The 19,671-nt window shown below is 42.7% G+C and overlaps 2 protein-coding genes across 2 annotated transcripts; one reads left to right on the top strand and one right to left on the bottom strand.

Moving 5' to 3' along the window:
* The first annotated feature begins 44 nt into the window (after window positions 1-44).
* Window positions 45-10,407, top strand: GLA (galactosidase alpha). Its single transcript, XM_027533538.1, has 7 exons — window positions 45-481; window positions 4,918-5,092; window positions 6,115-6,292; window positions 6,851-6,942; window positions 8,370-8,531; window positions 9,018-9,215; window positions 9,567-10,407. The coding sequence occupies exons 1-7, from the start codon at window positions 273-275 to the stop codon at window positions 9,870-9,872; spliced, it is 1,320 nt and encodes a 439-aa protein (XP_027389339.1). The 5' UTR covers window positions 45-272; the 3' UTR covers window positions 9,873-10,407.
* A 4,986-nt stretch (window positions 10,408-15,393) lies between these two features.
* On the bottom strand, window positions 15,394-18,869 carry RPL36A (ribosomal protein L36a). Its single transcript, XM_027534235.1, has 5 exons — window positions 18,759-18,869; window positions 18,242-18,347; window positions 17,968-18,035; window positions 16,012-16,134; window positions 15,394-15,483 (listed from the first exon to the last, which is right to left on the bottom strand). The coding sequence occupies exons 1-5, from the start codon at window positions 18,867-18,869 to the stop codon at window positions 15,463-15,465; spliced, it is 429 nt and encodes a 142-aa protein (XP_027390036.1). The 3' UTR covers window positions 15,394-15,462.
* Between the last annotated feature and the right edge of the window lie 802 nt (window positions 18,870-19,671).

The raw sequence follows: 19,671 nt of genomic DNA, 5'->3' as shown, positions 1-19,671 counted from the left end.
AAAGTGCGGCACTTCCTTCTGGTATAAAAATAGGGCGGGTCGACATTCAGAAAGAGAGAGAGTGGTTGGTGGCGGTGCGTCTTCTGTGACTGGTCATTGGTCAGCCTCCGGGGATAACCATCCCAGTTGCTGGAGAAACAGTCACGTCACGGCTTAATTACTCACCAGTGATTGGTGATGGGGACCAAAGCGGGTTCTGCGGACCGTCTCCGCCTTTTTACCCCCGTAGGTTAAATTTAAAACCCCAGGTGACTCTTGGAAATCTGTGCTGTATGATGACAGCGACGATGAAACCGGTGAGCAGAGTCCTGCGGCTGGGCTGCGTGCTGGCCTTTTGCTTCCAGGTCCTGGTTCCCTACGGGCTCCCTAGGGCTTGGGGCCTGGACAACGGCTTGGCGATGACCCCTACCATGGGCTGGCTGCACTGGGAGCGCTTCATGTGCAACGTGAACTGCCAAGAAGAGCCGGATTCCTGTATCAGGTATCAGAGATATTGGGTACCTTCTTCTCTTCGCCTTTCCGTATATTTGTCTGGATGTGTTTGGAAGGATGGAGGGTCTCAGCGAGAAAATTTTGAGCCGGAGGGAGAGCTCCCCTATCACTGCTGCTTTTTTATCCCCAGCAAACTGCCCTGGATGGGGACTAGCCCTGAATTTTCTCTGTGACCGCTGGATGGGGACTAGCTCTAGATTTTCTCCATGGGACCCCTTGGGGTAGGAGTCTGGCCAGCGACTTCTGCTTCTCCACTTCTTTCTGCCTGTTCACCCACCTAAGGTCTTTCTTCATTTAGCATCCAGTTCGTTCAGACCCTTATTGAAAGCTACTGCTCTGTCTTTGGAGAAGGCAGTGGCACCCCACTCCAGTACTCTTGCCCGGAAAATCCCATGGACGGAGAAGCCTGGTAGGCCGCAGTCCATGGGGTCGCTAAGAGTCGGACAGGACTGAGCGACTTCACTTTCACTTTTCACTTGCATGCATTGCAGAAGGAAATGGCAACCCACTCCAGTGTTCTTGCCTGGAGAATCCCAGGGACAGGGGAGCCCGGTGGGCTGCCATCTATGGGGTCGCACAGAGTCAGACACGACTGAAGTGACTTAGCAGCAGCAGCTCTGTCTCTGCTGGGACTAGTACTGAGAACAGCTGTGGTGAGTAGGAGAGACAGGACTAAGACGCGTGTCATTTCTTCTCCTTTTGGAGTCACGGGTTCCTTGGCTCTAATTTGAGGGAATTTAGAGAGACCATAGTGTCTCCTAGATCTCCCCACCCCATAGCCCTTGGGTATGGCCTCTGGTTGGAAGGTTATTCGGAGGATCTTTAGTGGATAAGACAAGTATTGATCCTATCAGACCCACACATCCTTTGTCTGCAGATTGGGAAAGCAACTCTTACCTCAGGGAACCAACTCTGGTGCTCTGCAAAACAGTTCTTATCTCACACAGGTTGACTTTCAACTAGATAACCCATCTGAAGGGTTATTGCACAGTGCAATACCAAACCCCCTCAATTAGGCATATGGAAGGAATGTTCTTATCCTATGCTCATGCTCAGCCCACGCATCTGACTCTTTGGTAGACTGAAGCCTGCCAGGCTCCTCTGCCCATGGAATTTTCCATGCAAGAATACTGGAGTGGGGTGCCCTTTCCTCCTCCAGGGGATCTTTCTGACCCAGGGATGTAACCTGCGTCTGTTGCGTCTCCTAATTGGCAGGCGGATTCTTTACCACGGCTTCCTAGGTGGCACTAGTGATAAAGAACAGAGACACGGGTTCAATCCCTGGGTCAGGAAGATCCCCTGGAGGAGGAAAGGGCAACCCACTCCAGTATTCTTGCCTGGAGAATCGCATGGACAGAGGAGCTTGTCGGGCTACAGTCCATAGGGTCACGAAGAGTCGGACACGACTGAGTGAGGGCACAGGCAAGGAATGTTCTTAGCCTGGAATCTATGGGGAAATTAATGCAAATCTGCAAATGTGAGTATATGTGTTTTTCTGGAGAGAGGATCTTGAGCTTTGTTCAGATTCTCAAATAGATCTCCATCTAGAAAAGGTTAAGAATCACTGATAGATATTGTTTAAAAACATAATAAAGACACCCTTGGTGCAGAGCCCCCTCTATAAGTAGCGATTATGGTACATCCCAGTGGCCATAAGTTATTCCTTTGAATGTCTTTACAGATGTTGGTCAAACATGACAAAGTTAATTGGCTTTCTAAGTTTCAGACTAAATCCATCATGACCCTGGAGTAAATTATGGCCATCCCATATTTCTTTCTGTCTTTTCCTTTTTTTTCCTGAGTGGTGGTTGTCTTATTTTTGTATCTGATTAAGAAATTAATGCACAATTATGGCAAAAAATGTGGATAGTAAAGAAGAGTATAAAGAAAATAGATTCCCCTCATCTCACCACCCAGAAATAATCATGGTTAAAGTGTTAATATGCGACCTTTCCTTTTTTTTTCTATGTAAATAAAAACACAAATTTCTTTTTAAAGTGTTTTTCAATAAAAATGAGATCACATTTATGTCTCGAGCAGTTAACAAGACTCTGAAGTCTGTCTGCCTGGGTTCAAATTCTAGCTTATTATTACTTTGCCAGGTGATCTTGGGCAAACTGATGATCCCTTTGTAAATTGAAGAGTGAGTGCTTGGCACAGAATGGGAGTTTCATAAGTGCAGATTGTATGTATTAGCCATGCTTTATTTAAACAATCTCCTGTTCATGACTACTCATCTTCAATTTTTCATTATTATGAACAAAGCGTACTAATAACCACCCTTGTACATCATCTGATTTTTTTTCCTTAGAAGTCTAAATCCTGGGTCCAAGGGTATGCTCATTTTGTTTCATATCAAACTGTCCTCCCCCAAAGTTTTACAAATGCACCTTCCCAACAACCATGTGGGCTTCTGTGGTGGCTCAGAAGGTAAACAATCTGCCTGCAATGCAGAAGACCTGGGTTTCAGTCCCTGGGTTGGGAAGATCCCTCGGGGAAGGGAATGACTACCCACTCCAGTATTCTTGCCTGGAGAATTCCATGGACAGAGAAACCTGGTGGGCTACAGTCCATGGGGTTACAAAGAGGTAGGACTGAGTGACTCACACTTGTGTATGAGTTCCTGTTTTCCCCCACAGTCTGGCCAACACTGCATTTTTGTTATTCTTCTGAAATTTGCCAATCTGGTAGGTGTTTTTATTTTCATTTATTTGATTACTGATAAAGTTGAACATCTTTTAATAAGTTAAATTGGCTGTTTGTTTGCATGATTTCTTTTCTGTGCTGCTTGTTTGTTCCAAATTTTTCAATTGGAGTGTTTGGGGTTATTTCGTTTACTTTTTGGTTTTTATTTGTTTGGGGTCTACCATAAGTTGTGAATTCAGTGGTTCTTTTTTTGGACAATTTCGCACAGCTTGTGGGATCTTAGTTCCCCAACCAGAGATCCAACCTAGGCCCTTGGCAGTGAAAGCTCAGAGCCCTAACGACTGGACCACTAAGGAATTCCCAAAACAGTGGTTCTTGCTATATGTTAGTTTTGATATTTATGTATCAAACACTAGGTTCTTCCTTTATGGTTTCTGGCTCTGGTATCATGCAAAGAAAGTTCTTTCCTATCTGAATATAAAATGGAATACAAAATTTATATTTTCTACTAGCATTTTTTATGGGTTTTTTAAGTATTTAAATCTTTAATCCAGCTGGACTTTGTTCACCTATAAGCAATATTATATTTAATATGTACTAAATTTTATGATATCAAATGGCTTGAAGGATCTCTTTTTTTGAACTTCCTCTTTGATTCTATTTATCTGTGTATTCTAATGCTAATAGTACAGCACCAGCTTCATTTATCTTTGGTAGACTATTCATGTATATAACTTTTGAGGTGACATTTTTGAGTCATGTTGCAAACTTCCTTAAAAAAGTCCTTTGGGGATTAGTTAAAGGTTTTAGTAAATGTCTAGAAGTGTACAGGGAGAGTTTGCTTTTTTTTAATACTGAGTTTTCCTATTCAAGAACAAAATAATGTATCTCCATTTATTCTCATAAATTGGAACATCATCAGTCAGTCAGTTCAGTCGCTCAGTTGCGTCCGACTCTTTGTGACCCCATGGACTCCAGCACGCTAGGCCTCCCTGTCCATCACCGACTCCCGAAGTTTACTCAAATTCATGTCCATTGACTGGGTGATGCCATCCAACCATCTCATCCTCTGTCGTCCCCTTCTCCTCCCGCCTTCAATCTTTCTCAGCATCAGGGTCATGCATCGTGCATTGACTCGTTTCATATATTATATTATACATATTTCAAATTCTTGAAGAGATCTCTAGTCTTTTCCATTCTATTGTTTTCCTCTATTTCTTTGCATTGATCACTGAGGAAGGCTTTCTTATCTCTCCTTGCTGTTCTTTGGAACTCTGCATTCAAATGGGTATATCTTTCCTTTTCTCCTTTGCCTTTTGCTTCTCTTCTTAGCTATTTGTAAACATCATAGTTTATTCAAATGAGCCCTGCACTTAGTTTTAAAATTACTTCTGGGTATTTTAGGTTTTGTCTGTTGGTTTTTTGGTTGCTCTTGTGAATGGTGTCTTTTTCTCTGAATAGGTTATTGTTGATATCTGAAGAAGCTACTGATTATGTTAACTTTGTAGTTTTACTTTACTGAACTGTCTTCTTAGTTCTAATAGCCTTTTCAGTTTCATGTATTTCTCATTCCTCTTTTAACTGTTTGGGGTTCTTAGGCGTAGAAGGGCAAGGAGTGAGAAGAAAAAGGGCCAGTCCATTTTACCCTCATTGGTTGTAATTACTACCAAATTATAACCGGTTGAAAAATAAATTGCAAAACCTTGAGATGCCTAATAAATCAGAGTACCCAAGCATTTGTCTAATGAATTGTAATGATTCTTGGAATTTGTCTTTCAGCGAGAAGCTCTTCCTGCAGATAGCTGAGATCATGGCCTCAGATGGCTGGAAGGATGTAGGTTATGAGTACATCTGCATTGATGACTGTTGGATGGCTCCGGAAAGAGATTCAAAAGGCAGACTTCAGGCAGACCCTAAACGCTTTCCTGGTGGGATCCACCGCCTGGCTGATTATGTGAGTGTATGGGTAATTCTCTTTTTCATTCAGGTGACTATAAGCATTTCTATACATAATCTTGCTCAAAACACTTGGAAAGTAAAATAGCTGTTACTATCCAAATTGTAAGGCTTATTTGGTGGGATTTTCATCCCATCAGCAGATCTGTGTTTCACAACAGTTCTTGAGGCCCATCTTGGAGAAGTTCTCTTTTTGCTGAAACTACTGAATTCTCTAGGAGAAAAAAGGAACTTGGTTCTTGACATGCATGCATATATTTCCATATAAATTTTGAGCAGTTATCACAATTGTACTATAGATTACAACTTTAGAAGATAGAAGGAATATGTTCTAGAGATTGTTAAGGAGTAATGGAGCCGAACACTAGTTTAAGGCAGTGAAGACAGATACTGAGTACAATTCAGTACTGTTGTAATAGGGGAAAGAGCCAAGTTCAATCCAAAATACACCAAAGATGAGTGGGGTTTTAAATAGCCAGATTGTGGGGGTCAGTGGATGAACAATTACTAAGAGGAGATATCAGGAGGAGGGGAAGCAAGCCAAGGACTTAGACATTAAGGGTGGGGCATAAGGAATTTGATCAGATATTAAAAGGTGGAGAGGGGAGGGTGAGTTTGCAGGATTCTTACTAAAACTAGACAGGGTAAGCTAAGGTAGAGGCCTGCTTGAGAGGGGGTTTAGAGGTGCCTAAGGTTCAGTCAAGGAAAGAGTCTTTGTCCAGATAAATCTATCATTGCCCTGAAAATGTAACTTTTAAGATCCCGTCAAACGAAGATCAGAGCAACTGACAGCTTTCATATCAGTTCTATGCTATTGTTACAGGTATAGTTTAAACTCAGCAGAACTGGGGTCTTTGCTCTTTATCTCCTGACAAACTAATCTGAATAATTTTATGGGCTGGGGGGCAGGGGAAAGCCCGCCGGTATCTACCTGGTGAAGGTCTCTGCCTCCAGCCTGAAGTGGTTCTCTCTATTTCATGATTGCCCTTCTAGCGAGGTGACTCTTTTCTCTCATTTCAGGTTCATAGCAAAGGACTGAAGCTAGGGATTTATGCAGATGTTGGAAATAAAACCTGCGCAGGCTTCCCTGGGAGTTTTGGATACTATGACATTGATGCCCAGACCTTCGCTGACTGGGGAGTAGATCTGCTAAAATTTGATGGTTGTTACTGTGACAGTATACAACATTTGGCAGAGGGTATGTTTCATCCACAAGATTTAGCCAAGAGCAAAAAGCAGAACTTTGAGGACAAGGTAGCTAAGCATCCAAAGAACTACTCCTCACTTTGGAAATATCCAGTCACAACACTGGAAATAATGATTCTCTGTGTGCCAGAGTTCCTGCCTCTTCTTTCAGCTTGTCCATACATTTATTCATTGATGCATGTAAAAGCCACATGTGCCCAACCACAGCTAATGCCGTGAACTTTTCATGTAAGAGAGCTCTGAGTTGACTCCAGATAATTCTTAACTCTCTGTCCATCACTGGGAAAAGAATCCCAGATGTCAAACAGTCACAGAGAGAAGAACATCTCCCTTCCTGCCCTTCTTCAATATAGCCACCATCCTGCACTCTCTCCTCAGAACAATCCCAGCAGTCTGGCTGGCACTACACACAGTGTAAGCACAGAACAGTCACCTCTCTGTGCTGCTGGTTTAAAATAGAAACGTGGCCCTTCCAGGCAGCTTCTATTAAAAATATACAGTCCCAGCTGGAAATCCCTTTCTTTATTTTACACATTGTTTTCTCATACAGGTTATAAGCAAATGTCCTTGGCCCTGAACAGGACTGGCAGAAGCATTGTGTATTCCTGTGAGTGGCCCCTTTATGTGTGGCCCATCTTTAAGGTGAGATAGTGAGCCCAGAATCCAGTAGAGCCTTGCTGATAGATTTTCAGAACTCAAGAGCAAAGGAGACGAAGGTCCCTGTCAAAGTCCAGCCTTACTTAACAGTCTCATCCTGCCATTTCTCCCAGGATCCATCCACTTCTCACCATCCCCACTGCTGTAACTGGAGACTAAGTCACCATCAACTGAGAAGCCAGTCATCTTTGATTGTTCATTTTTGTCTCATGGTTCACAACCTATCTGCAGCAATCCTTTTAGTACTGCCTACAAAATATATCCTGAATCAGCCCACTTCATTATCATGTTAACCTATTCAATTTCCTTCTATGAGCTTAACATTCTATGGAATTATTTGTTGATTTACCTATTGTCTGTCTCCTCCATTAAAATGTAAGCTTCAGGAGGGCAGGGACCTTTTCTGACTTTATCAGTGTATCCCTACCTTATGGTAAGTGTTGAGTAATTACTTATAGAATGAATCCGTTACCTCCTTCTAATCTCTGCAAAATTCTCTAACCTCTTTCTAAACATCTTAAACCTCAGATAGCCCACCTGCCTATCTACAAACTTTTATTTCTAATTAAACATAACAAATTATATGCCTGGGATTCAAATTGCCTTATCATCTGCTGGCTGAGTCCTGTGTAATTTGGAACTTTTACTTATTAAGATTATTTTAGTTATTTTTTAATTGAAGGATAGTTGATTTATAGTATCATATTAGGAAATCACTGTATTTGCTTCTGATTATAAAAGTAATACATGTGCATTTTGGAAAAATTTGACCGTGAAGTATAGAAAAAATTAAAATCCTCCATAATCCCAATACAGTAGTCCCCCCCATCCCACAGTTTTGCTTTCCACGGCTTTGGTTACCAAAGGTCAACCACAGTCCAAAGTATTAAATGCAAAATTCCAGAAATAAACAATTAATAAGTTTTAAATTGTACGCATTCTGAGTATTGTGATAAAGTCTTACGCCATCTCACTCTATCCCACCTGGAACATGAATCATCCTTTTTGTCCAGCATATGCATGCTGTATACGCTACCCACCCACTGGTATCTGTATAGGAAAAAAAGGTAGTACATATAATAGAGTTTAGTACTATCTGTGGTTTCAGGCATCCACTCGGAGTCTTAGAATGCATCCCCCGCACGTAAGGGGGGACTGCTGCACCTAGTTACTGTTTGCTAAATTTCCAGCAAAAACACTGTTAGAACCATTGTAAGTTATATAGCCTACTTCTGAAGCAAACGTCTTATAATGAAACTCCATTATATTAATGATAAGGATTTAGCTGTCCTCATAGAGACCTTTAATCTGTAAACTAAGGAGGCTACAAGTGCCTTTTAAAAACATGATTGTTTTCCTATCACAAGAATGTTAGTAGAAAGTAAACAGAAGAGTTCTCTCTGTTTTCACAGCCCAATTACACAGAAATCCGAGAGTACTGCAATCACTGGAGAAATTTTGCTGACATTTATGATTCTTGGGAAAGTATAAGGAAAACCTTGGACTGGACATCTTCTAACCAGAAGATAATTGTTCCTGTTGCAGGACCAGGAGGTTGGAATGACCCAGATATGGTAAGAACCTGAGCCCTCTGGTTCAAGCTCCTGAAGTGGACCTGTTTCCTTCCTACTTGACACCCAGGATAAATCAGAAGGGAGAAGTTCCTGGGAGGAGGCTTTATGTGAGAGTAATCAGAGCAGGATGCCCTGGAAGGTGACTTGTCTCTATGCTGCTGCTAAGTCGCTTCAGTCGTGCCCGACTCTGTGCAACCTCATAGACGGCAGCCCACCAGGCTCCCCCATCCCTGGGATTCTCCAGGCAAGAACACTGGAGTGGGTTGCCATTTCCTTCTCCAATGCATGAAAATGAAAAGTGAAAGTGAAGTCGCTCAGTCGTGTCCGACTCTTAGTGACCCCATGGACTGCAGCCCACCAGGCTCCTCCGTCCATGGAATTTTCCAAGCAAGAGTACTGGAGTGGGGTGCCATTGCCTTCTCTGTGTCTAGGTAACTTTAAGAATGTTTTATCTCGCTTGAATTCTTACTTCATTCTTTGTCCCAGTTGGTGATTGGCAACTTTGGCCTCAGCCGGGATCAGCAAATAACTCAGATGGCCCTCTGGGCTATCATGGCGGCTCCGTTACTCATGTCCAATGATCTCCGACACATCAGCCCTGAAGCCAAAGCCCTTCTTCAGGATAAGGATGTAATTGCCATCAACCAGGACCGCTTAGGCAAACAGGGTTACTGGCTTAGAAAGGTATAGTAAATAATGTTCTATGGGAAAAAGTAGGAATTGGCCAGGAACATCTTCTCTTGCTTTATCGTTTACAATTCATCCAAATGTTTATTTGGGGTGTGTATTTTAAGATGGTTTAATAGTCAAGTACCAAGTTTGTCTTGGACTGAAATGTGTTACTTTATGGAGGATATGCACTGATCTTTTAAGAAGGCATTTTTTAATGTTGATATCATAATCAGTAATGAGGCTCCTTTGTGCTACTTTTCTCTAGAAGTGCTCGATAATTCTAAGACATAATGCCACAAATAATATGGCAGCTTATTGCTAGTTACCAAACTATCACAACTCTTTTCCTTGCTTGCTTTTCAGGAGGACAACTTTGAGATGTGGGAACGCCCTCTCTTGAACTTAGCATGGGCTGTGGCTATAGTAAACCTGCAAGAGATTGGTGGACCTCGTTCTTACACCATCTCTGTTACTTCCTTGGGTCGAGGACTGGCCTGCAATCCCAACTGCCTGATCACAGAACTCCTGCCTGAGAAGAGGAAGCTTGGGATTTATGAATGGACTTCAACTTTAAAAACTCAAATAAATCCCACAGGCACGGTTTTGCTTAGGCTAGAAACAACAAGCTCAGCTCAGTTCAGTCACTCAGTTGTGTCTGACTTTTTGTGACCCCATGGACTGCAGCATGCCAGGCTTCCCTGTCCATCACCAACTCCAGGAGCTTACTCAAACTCATGTCCATTGAGTGGGTGATACCATCCAACCATCTCATCCTCTGTCGTCCTTCTCCTCTCGCCTTCAATCTTTCCCAGCATCAGGGTCTTTTCCAATGAGTCAGCTCTTTGCATCAGGTGGCCAACGTATAGGAGCTTCAGCATTAGTCTTTCCAATGAATATTCAGGACTGATTTCCTTTAGTATGGACTGGTTGGATCTCCTTGCAGTCCAAGGGACTCTCAAGAGTCTTCTCCAACCCCACAGTTCAAAGGCATCAATTCTTCAGCACTCAGCTTTCTTTATAGTCCAACACTCACATCCATACATGACTACTGGAAAAACCATAGCTTTGACTAGACTTCGTTGGCAAAGTAATGTCTCTGCTTTTTAATATGGTGTCTAGGTTGGTCATAGCTTTTCTTCCAGAGCAAGCATCTTTTAATTTCATGGCTGCAGTCACCATCTGCAGTGATTTTGGAGCCCCCCAAAATAAAAGCCTGTCACTGTTTCCATTGTTTCCCCATCTATTTGCCATGAGGTGATGGGACCAGATGCCATCTTAGTTTTCTGAATGTTGAGTTTTAAGCCAACTTTTTCACTCCTCTTTCACTTTCATCCAGGGGCTCTTCAGGTTTTCTTTGCTTTCTGCCATAAGGGTAGTGTCATTTGCATATCTGAGGTTATTGATATTTCTCCCAGCAATCTTGATTCCAGTTTATGCTTCATCCAGCCCAGCATTTCACATGATGTACTCTGCATATAAGTTAAATAAGCAGGGTGACAACATACAGCCTTGACGTACTCCTTTCCCAATTTGGGACCAGTCTGTTGTTCCATGTCTAGTTCTAACTGTTGCTTCTTGACCTGCATACAGATTTCTCAGGAGGCAGATCAGATGGTCTGGTATTCCCATCTCTTTTAGAATTTTCCACAGTTTATTGTGATCCACACAGTCAAAGGCTTTGGTATAGTCAATAAAACAGAAGTAGATGTTTTTTTGGAACTCCCTTGCTTTTCTGATGATCCAGCAGATGTTGGCAATTTGATCTCTGGTTGCTCTGGCTTTTCTAAATCCAGCTTGAACACCTGGAAGTTCATGGTTCACATACTGTTGAAGCCTGGCTTGGAGGATTTTGAGCATTATTTTGCTTGTGTGTGAGATGAGTGCAACTGTGCTGTAGTTTGAACATTCTTTGGCATTGGCTTTCTTTGGGATTGGAATGAAAACTGACCTTTTCCAGTCCTGTGGCCACTGCTGAGTTTTCCAAATTTGCTGGCATATTGAGTGCTGCACTTTCACAGCATCATCTTTTAGGATTTGAAATAGCTCATCTGGAATTCCATCACCTCGACTAGCTTTATTCGTAGTGTTGCTTCCTAAGGCCCTGTTGACTTCTCATTCCAGGATGTCTGGCTCTAGGTGAGTGATTACATCGTCATGATTATCTGGGTCATGAAGATCTTTTTTGTACAGTTCTTCTGTGTATTCTTGCCACCTCTTCTTAGTATATTCTGCTTCTGTTAGGTACATACCATTTCTGTCCTTTATTGTGCCCATCTTTACATGAAATGTTCCCTTTGTATCTCTAATTTTCTTGAAGAGATCTCTAGTCTTTCCCATTCTGTTGTTTTCCTCTATTTCTTTGCATTGATCGCTGAGGAAGGCTTTCTCTCTCCTTGCTATTCTTTGGAATTCTGCATTCAAATGGGTATATCTTTCCTTTTCTCCTTTGCCTTTAGCTTCTTTTCTTTTCTCAGATATTTGTAAGTCCTCCTCAGACAACCATTTTGCCTTTTTGCATTTCTTTTTCTTGGAGATGGTCTTGATCACTGCCTTCTGTACAATGTCACAAACCTCCATCCATAGTTCTTCTGGCACTCTATCAGGTATAATCCCTTGAATCTATTTGTCACTTCCACTGTATAATTGTAAAAAATTTTATTTAGGTCATACCTGAATGGTCTAGTGGTTTTCCTTACTTTCTTCAACTTAAGTCTAAATTTGTCAATAAGGTGTTCATCTGAGCCAGTCAGCTCCCGTCTTGTTTTTGCTGACTGTATAGAGCCTCTCTATCTTTGGCTGTAAAGAATATAATCAATCTGATTTCTGTACTGACCATCTGGTTATGTCCATGTGTAGTCTTCTCTTGTGTTGTTGGAAGAGGGTGTTTGTTATGACCAGTGTGTTCTCTTGGCAAAACTGTTAGCCTTTGCCCTGCCTGTTAGCCTTTGCCCTGCTTCATTCTGTAAGGCCAAATTTGCCTGTTACTCCAGGCATCTTTTGACTTCCTGCTTTTGCATTCCAGTCCCATATAATGAAAGGGACATCTTTTGGGCGTGTTAATTCTAGAAGGTCTTGTAGGTCTTCGTAGAACCATTCAACTTCAGCCTCTTCAGCATTGTTGGTTGGGGCATAGACTTGGATTATTACTGTGATATTGAATGGTTTGCCTTGGAAATGAACAGAGGTCATTCTGTCATTTTTGAGATTGCAAGCTAGACTGCATTAAAAAGCTTCCTTTACAAGTGACTACCCTGCTTTTGTCCATCTTCAGCTGTTTTTATTTCCTTGAGTAAGATTTTCCACATTTGAGCCATCTGAAAACATTTTGGGGAGAAGCCTTCGAACCAGATATGAATAGCTGAGAAAGAATAGCTTAGTAATATTAATAAGTAAAATAATAATTAACAGACATACATCATTTCGTTGCATTTAACAAATACTGTGGGGGTTTGGGGTTTTTTTCACAAATTTAAAGTTTGTGGCAACCCTGCGTCTGTCACAAGTCTGTCGACCCTATTTTTCCAACAGCATTTACTCACTTCATGTCTCTGTGTCACATTTTGGTAATTCCCGCAATATTTCAACCTTTTTCACTATTATTGTATTTATCATGGTGATTGTGATTTACTATGGCAAAAAATATTGACTCACTTAAGATTTAGATGCTAGTTAGCAATAAAGTTTTTTTTTTTTTTTTAATTTTATATCCCGCGGCTCCATCCGGCCCTAGCCCCGGCCAGCGGCGGGCCCGCGGGAGACACCCATGCTGGGCCGGCGGCCGGGGCTCAGCACGCCGGCTCCTCCGCAATAAAGTATTTTTAATGCATCTGTTGTTTTAAACATAATGCTATTGCTAATATTTAATAGATTACAGTATAAATGTTGAGTTCTATGTGCACTGGAAAACCAAAAAACTGGTGACTACCTTTTTATCTGTTGCCTGTATTGGAACTACAGACCAGGCACTATTCTAGATGCACAAGGTGTACTGACCTCACAACAACCCTGATGCAGGTACTTAATCACTGTAAATTACAGCCAGGAATTTAAACCAAGGCTGGTGGCTCAACTGGTGACGAATCCACCTACAATGCGGGGAGACCCCAGTTCAATTCCTGGGTCGGAAGATCCCCTGGAGAAGGGATAGGCTGCCCACTCCAGCATTCTTGGACTTCCCAGGTGGCTCAGCTGGTAAAGAATCCACCTGCAGTGCAGGAGACCTGGGTTCGATCCCTGGGCTGGGAAGATCTCCTGGAGAAGGGAACAGCTATCCACTCCAGTATTCTGGCCTGGAGAATCCCATGGACTGTATAGTCCACAGAGTGCCAAAACGTTGGACACAACTGAGCGACTTTCACTTTTTAACCCTTACATCGCTACTTACTTGGATGGCACTAATTCTTAGCCTAAAGGCCAGTACTTTGGCCACCTGATGCAAAGAAAGAGCCAACTCATTGGAAAATACCCTGATGCTGGGAAAGACTGAAGGCAGGACAAGGGGGCGACAGAGGATGAGATGGTAGGATGGCATCACCAACTCAATGGACATGAGTTTGAGCAAACTCTGGGAATAGTGAAGGGCAGGGAAACCTGGCATGCTGCAGTCCATGGGGTCGCAGGGTCAGACACAACTGAGTGATTGAAATGAACTGAAAGAGAATATACTTTCTCAGTTGAAGGGAAAAAAAAAACCTAGCAGGAATACCCTTCATAATGGATGATTTAGAGGCAACCCATGCATGTGTACTCATTTGCTTCAGTTGTGTACTACTCTTTGCAACCCTGTGGACTATACCCCACCAGGCTCCTCTGTCCTTGGGATTCTCCAGGCAAGAATACTGGAATGGGTTGCTATGCCCTCCTCCAGGGGATACTCCCATCCCAAGGATCGAACCAGTGTCTAGTACGTCTCCTGAAAAGGTGGGTTCTTTACCACTCACTATGCCACGTGGGAGGCAATCCAACAGACCACATTACTGAATTTTTATGGGAGAATCTTGTCAGGAAACACCCCTACACACACACTTAACTTTCTAAATCTAGAAACAGTTGTTTTTATAATCTAGGTCCAACAAATGCAAATGGCTTTCTTTCACCAACAACAGTTGGTACATTATGACCTAAAATACCAAACATCTGGACAGAAGACCCCCTCCGCTCTAAGATGGATTGCCTTATCTTGAGGTCCCACAGTGAGGCAATGAACTTCAAATTGGGGTATGGAGGAATGAGTCGTTGGAGGATTTCCAACCTTCCTTTTCCTCTCATTGGTTTACCTAAAGACCAACCTAATGCTTCAGGCCTGCCCCTTCTCCACTTCCCCTTTTACCATTACCCTTTTCCCACATAAGCAAAAAAGCTATTCAGCTCACCCATCATGAATGCAGGACAGCACAAAAGGCAAAACACAATGTGCATGTTGTAACAATTCTTGGGCTGTCAGGTGCAACTTTTTTTCATAAAACTCGAGTACTATTAACTAAAATTGTCAGTTAATAAAATTGGAATAGAATTTGCAAATCCAAGACTTAATTCATCCACAGAAACCAGAAACTAATTTGGAAGGAAACACCTCCATCTCCAGTTACCAAAATGCATAGCTTTTTTGCTTCACCTCCAGTTTTGCTGCACAAGAATGAGGAATACAAAAGCATACAGAGGATTCCAACTGTTAGGCATTTTACAACGTGAATAGGTCATTCCCCATAGATTCCACTGATTAAAATAACTTTTTTATCTACTTTAAAATTTGAGGAAGTTTAGGTGGGATGAGAGTAAGTCTAATACATATAAGGGCTTCCCTGGTGGTGCAGTGGTAACGAATCCACCTGCCAAGCAGGAGACTGGGATTCAACCCCTGGGTTGGAAAGATTCCCTGGGGAAGGAAATGGCAACCCATTCCAGTTTTCTTGCCTGGAGAATCCCATGGACAAGAGAGGAGCCTGGCAGGCTACTTAGTAGTAAACATGTGAGACAAATTATGTCATGCCTGGTGAACCCCATATTCAATATGGACATAATTGGTACTAATCTTGTCCTATGAGCAAAGTTTCAGGTCTCTACTTATATTCCATGATAACCAGTAACAGCTTTTTAACAATAAGTGCTGAAAGTACCAAACCCATCACAGCATCTGATGTGAGTTCAACCAGTCAGATTGAACTCCTAATGAGTCAAGAATCCAAAACCATCAAGCATAAATAAGAGGATTTTATTGATGGCATTTTTATTGTCTTCATAATAAAACAAAATATGAAGCTCAAAACTGGATCACTTGGCCCTGCAATAGAACAGGAAAAAAAAGTGAGTTTTTATATTTTGTGAAGAATCTTTACTCCATCAAGAATAGTGTCTATTCCTAAAAGGATCACTATCCCTAATTAAAAACCAGTCTTTTCATTTCCCCCTTCTTACATTAAAACTCCAAAATCTATGGATCTTTGTTATATTGAGAGGAATGACTGCCCCTGATCTTAATGAGGGGCCACAAAAAATGAGTAGGCAGAAATCACCTCTCAACATTCCAATACCTCTCAACATCTTCCCTGGTAGCTCAGATGGTAAAGCATCTGCCTACAATGCGGGAGACCCAGGTTCAATCTCTGGGTCAGGAAGATCTCCTGGAAAAGGAAATGGCAACCCACTCCCGTATTCTTGCCTGGAAAACCCCATGGATGGAGAAGCCTGCTAGGCTACAGTCCATGGGGTTGCAAAGAGTTGGACATGACTGAGTGACTTCACTTTCTTTTCTTTCAACATTACAAAACCATATAGAAAAGATTGCACCTTTCACCCCATAATTACATACCTTTCTCTTCTTATCACCTCCCAGCTCAAAATGCTTGCATCTCTTAATAGCCAGCATTCTCTTTGATCTACAGTTGGGCTCAACACATTCAAGCCTCAGTACAATCTTCTTTGTAGTTTTAGCCTGGAAAAATAACTCAAAGCCTTCATAAATCCTGCAGAAAATCCTTCTTCAAAAATATGACTATGCTGGGTCAAGTACTACATAAAGCAAAGCTCTGCAAATTTTAAGAGTTGTGACAATTGTGAAAGTAAGTAGATGCTGTGGTGACCCAAGGAGGGTCTTGGAACGCAGAAACAGAAAAACAAAACCCTTATCATCCTTCCCTCCATGTTGTAACTATTAATGGATTTCAGTTCCTCCTGAGCAGTATAAACTGTCTCCCTTCCTACCCCATAGGGAGAAGGTATTTGCCTTACTCTTCCCCCTACCCAGTATACATGCCTCATCCAATCAGCAAATGACCCACAAGACCCCTATCCCACTCCTTGTACCCTGAGTATAAAAGTGGACTAAGGACCCCTGTTCAACGTCAGTTCTCCCTTGAGCTAGCCTGCTGTTCTAACAGTGTCTCCCATTCTAATAAACTTTATTTCCCACTCATTCTGTCTCATGTCTTGAAATTCTTTTCCAACCCACACCTGGACCACGACAGATGTAAGAGAAAATAGTGGCATTACTACTTGAAATCAAGTTCTCCATTCAAATCAAATATCATAGAGGGTTTCTTATCAAATGGGCCCTCATCATACCACCTTGGCCTTTTAGCAGTTAAGTATTCTCCACAGGCAAAAATGGGTCAACTGAGTCCATGCAACTATACTTCAAACAGCGTTTGCAACCCAATAAACAAGGTTAATAAGTATTAATTTGGGACTTCCCTGGTGGCTCAGACGGTTAAGCGTCCGTCTACAATGTGGGAAACCCGGATTCGATCCCTGGATCGGGAAGGTCCCTCCACTCCAGTACTATTGCCTGGAAAATCCCATGGACAGAGGAGCCTGGTAGGCTACAGTCCATGGGGTCGCAAAGAGACACGACTGATGATCTTCACCTTAAATCTACTCTTCAGAGACTACTAACAATTACATCGAGATTTTATATGATATTATGTAACTCAGAAAGTACACTTCCCACAAATACTCAACTTTTAAAGCCTGCTCCTGTAGTCAGAATTCTATTGTTACTAGTTTGCAGTTCTGAAAAGGGCAAAAACATAGATGCAATGTCCCCATCTCCTAAACAAGCTATCCAAATGTGGAAATGGAAATTACCACCTTGAGATCAAACCATTTACTGTATCTAAATGAACACTGAAATCATTCCTGAATACTTTCTGGAACCAGGCTGAATGAGGAGCTAAGTGCCAAAAGAAATGCTGTTTGTGGGAAGGCTATGCTCCAAGCATTGTGTACTTTAAGGGGTAGACAAATCGGAACAGAAACTCAGAAATTCAGACTGAGAACCACAGGTTATTTAGGAAGTCAGTGGCAGACCTAAATGGCTATTTTAAAGAACTTTTAAGACTTCATCAGGTAAGTAGCTGACTTCAGGCTTCTGAACAGAACTGAAACACAAAATAAGTGAAAGATTCTTACCGCAAGCGTAAGGACTCCTTAGGACATGACAACAGATAAGAACAGGACAAAGGAAAGGATTTACAGTTGTACTCAAACTTCAGTCCTTAGGAAAGCAGGTCTTATTCCTTGATGTTTGCCTCTTCACAAAGAGGAGGACAAAAAATATAAAAAACAGTGAGGCAGTGCAATACTGTACTCTGCAGTAAGACCTGGACTGCACTCCCAGCTACTAGATGTCTCCACTGGTAACTGAGGTAACTTCACTGAAACTATAAACACACACACCTATACTCTAGACGTGTGTGGGCTAAAAACAAATGTAAAGTCTCTGCCACGGTCAGTGAGAAAAGCATATCAAACAGTAATTATTACGAACCTTTTTCCGGAAAATCGGCTTAGTCTGCCCACCATAGCCACTCTGTTTCCTGTCATAACGCCGCTTTCCTGGGAGAATGCAAGGTATTTGTCAGGGTTTATCAAACATAACCAATCAGAACAGACATGTGAAAAAGTCTTCTCATCGATTGTATCTTGGACTTTCCAGCAGAAATATCAATGCCCAAATGAGAAAGGGAAGGGAGACTGGGCTCGCGTATTCTATTACTACACAAATACCGCATTAAAACCAAATCACGTACAAACCATCTTACCCTGGGCATACAGAGAATCCTTGCCCTTCTTGTACTGTGTCACTTTGTGGGGCTGGTGCTTCCCACACTTCTTACAGAAAGTCCGGCGGGTTTTTGGAACGTTCACCTAGTAAATAAACCGTTGAGAACATACAGTGATATCAGACCACCGGCACAAAGCCCAACCCGACCCAGCTGAAGCTACGGCATCCCACGAGGACTTTCAAACTCCTCGCCAACATACAACACTGACTATAAGGTGGTCTAGCCCCCTGTACTTCAAGTATAGCGGCCTCTGCCGAGTCCCAAACTAAAACAAAAACATATTCCCTCTACCGCTGCCTAGGTCTACCCCTTAGATCTCATCACTTCAATTCCTGGCCCCGAAGCTCAGTCCCTTTGGGCTCGACCCTGGCAACACTGTGTTCCTTTGGTACAACGAGTCCACGCAGGAGCCCGGACGCATCCCGAGACAACACCATCAACAGAGAGGCAAAGATTAAACTGGATGTTACCAGACCCCACTCCAAGGTCCTACCATGTTTGCGAGAGCGATACCAGCACGGAAAGAAAGAGACCGGGCCGGAAACGGAAGTATATAGGAGGTTTCTTGTCGCGCTTCCTCATGGGAGTCGGTGGGAACAACCATAGAGTCTCAGACTCTGTGCACACCTCCCTCTGGCGTCTGAGAGGACTCAACTCAGAGCTGCAGGCGCAAGCTTAAAGAAGAGCTCCGGCTGAGGCTGATCCACTCTCTTCAACTTCCTCTCGCCCCACTCCAGCTTTGCAACTTTTCCTCACTTCCTCACTTTTGGCGGATACTGCTGCGTAGCAGCGTTAAGTGAAGGAAGCAGTGCTTCCAGATCGTCTGGCTTCCATGTGCCTATCCCCGAGGGAAGCCAGGACCAGAGTGAACTGGACGAGCCCTCCACCTTCACTTCGAGGTCACTGGGAACAACATCTTTCAGTGAACTGTCGGTTCACTGAAGGCTTACAGGGAGCCAGTGCTCTAGTTCATCTATCACATCGCTAGTTGTTGCATTCAACAAATGTTTATTGAATGCCTATTCTGTGTTGGGCACCATTCTAGCGGAGGGCGGGCAGGCTTAGTTGCTTCAGGTGTCCAACTCTTTGCCACCCTATGTACTGTAGCCTGCCAGGTTCCTCTGTCCATGGGATTCTCCAAGCAAGAATACTGGAATGGGTTTCCATGCACCACTCCAGGGCATCTTCCCAACCCAGGAATCAAACAGGCAGTCTCTTAGGTCTCTGCATTGGCAGGTGGGTTCTTTACCACTGGGCCATGTGGGAAGCCCTCATAAATGTATAATTACAGACTAAATACTTTGTAAGAAAGGAACAGTGCTCAGCATTAAACAGCCCCCATTTGTTTAGGGAGCAAGTTGGCTGCCCTAGGTTCTGCAAAGTGAGGATGAAATTGTTCAGCTCCA

Source organism: Bos indicus x Bos taurus, chromosome X (genome assembly GCF_003369695.1).
Source record: "Bos indicus x Bos taurus breed Angus x Brahman F1 hybrid chromosome X, Bos_hybrid_MaternalHap_v2.0, whole genome shotgun sequence".
Lineage (NCBI taxonomy): Eukaryota > Metazoa > Chordata > Mammalia > Artiodactyla > Bovidae > Bos > Bos indicus x Bos taurus.
This window is presented reverse-complemented; position numbering and strand designations above follow the sequence as displayed.

Excerpts from the sequence above, each read along its gene's own strand:
- RPL36A (XM_027534235.1), bottom strand. The coding sequence starts at position 18,869 with ATGGTTGTTCCCACCGACTCCCATGAGGAAGCGCGACAAGAAACCTCC. Across the intron at positions 18,036-18,241 it reads GGATTCTCTGTATGCCCAGG|GAAAGCGGCGTTATGACAGG; the intron begins GTAAGATGGTTT and ends GCATTCTCCCAG. Across the intron at positions 16,135-17,967 it reads AGCCGATTTTCCGGAAAAAG|GCTAAAACTACAAAGAAGAT; the intron begins GTTCGTAATAAT and ends TTATTTTTCCAG.
- GLA (XM_027533538.1), top strand. The coding sequence starts at position 273 with ATGATGACAGCGACGATGAAACCGGTGAGCAGAGTCCTGCGGCTGGGC. Across the intron at positions 6,293-6,850 it reads TATACAACATTTGGCAGAGG|GTTATAAGCAAATGTCCTTG; the intron begins GTATGTTTCATC and ends TTTCTCATACAG. Across the intron at positions 6,943-8,369 it reads ATGTGTGGCCCATCTTTAAG|CCCAATTACACAGAAATCCG; the intron begins GTGAGATAGTGA and ends CTGTTTTCACAG.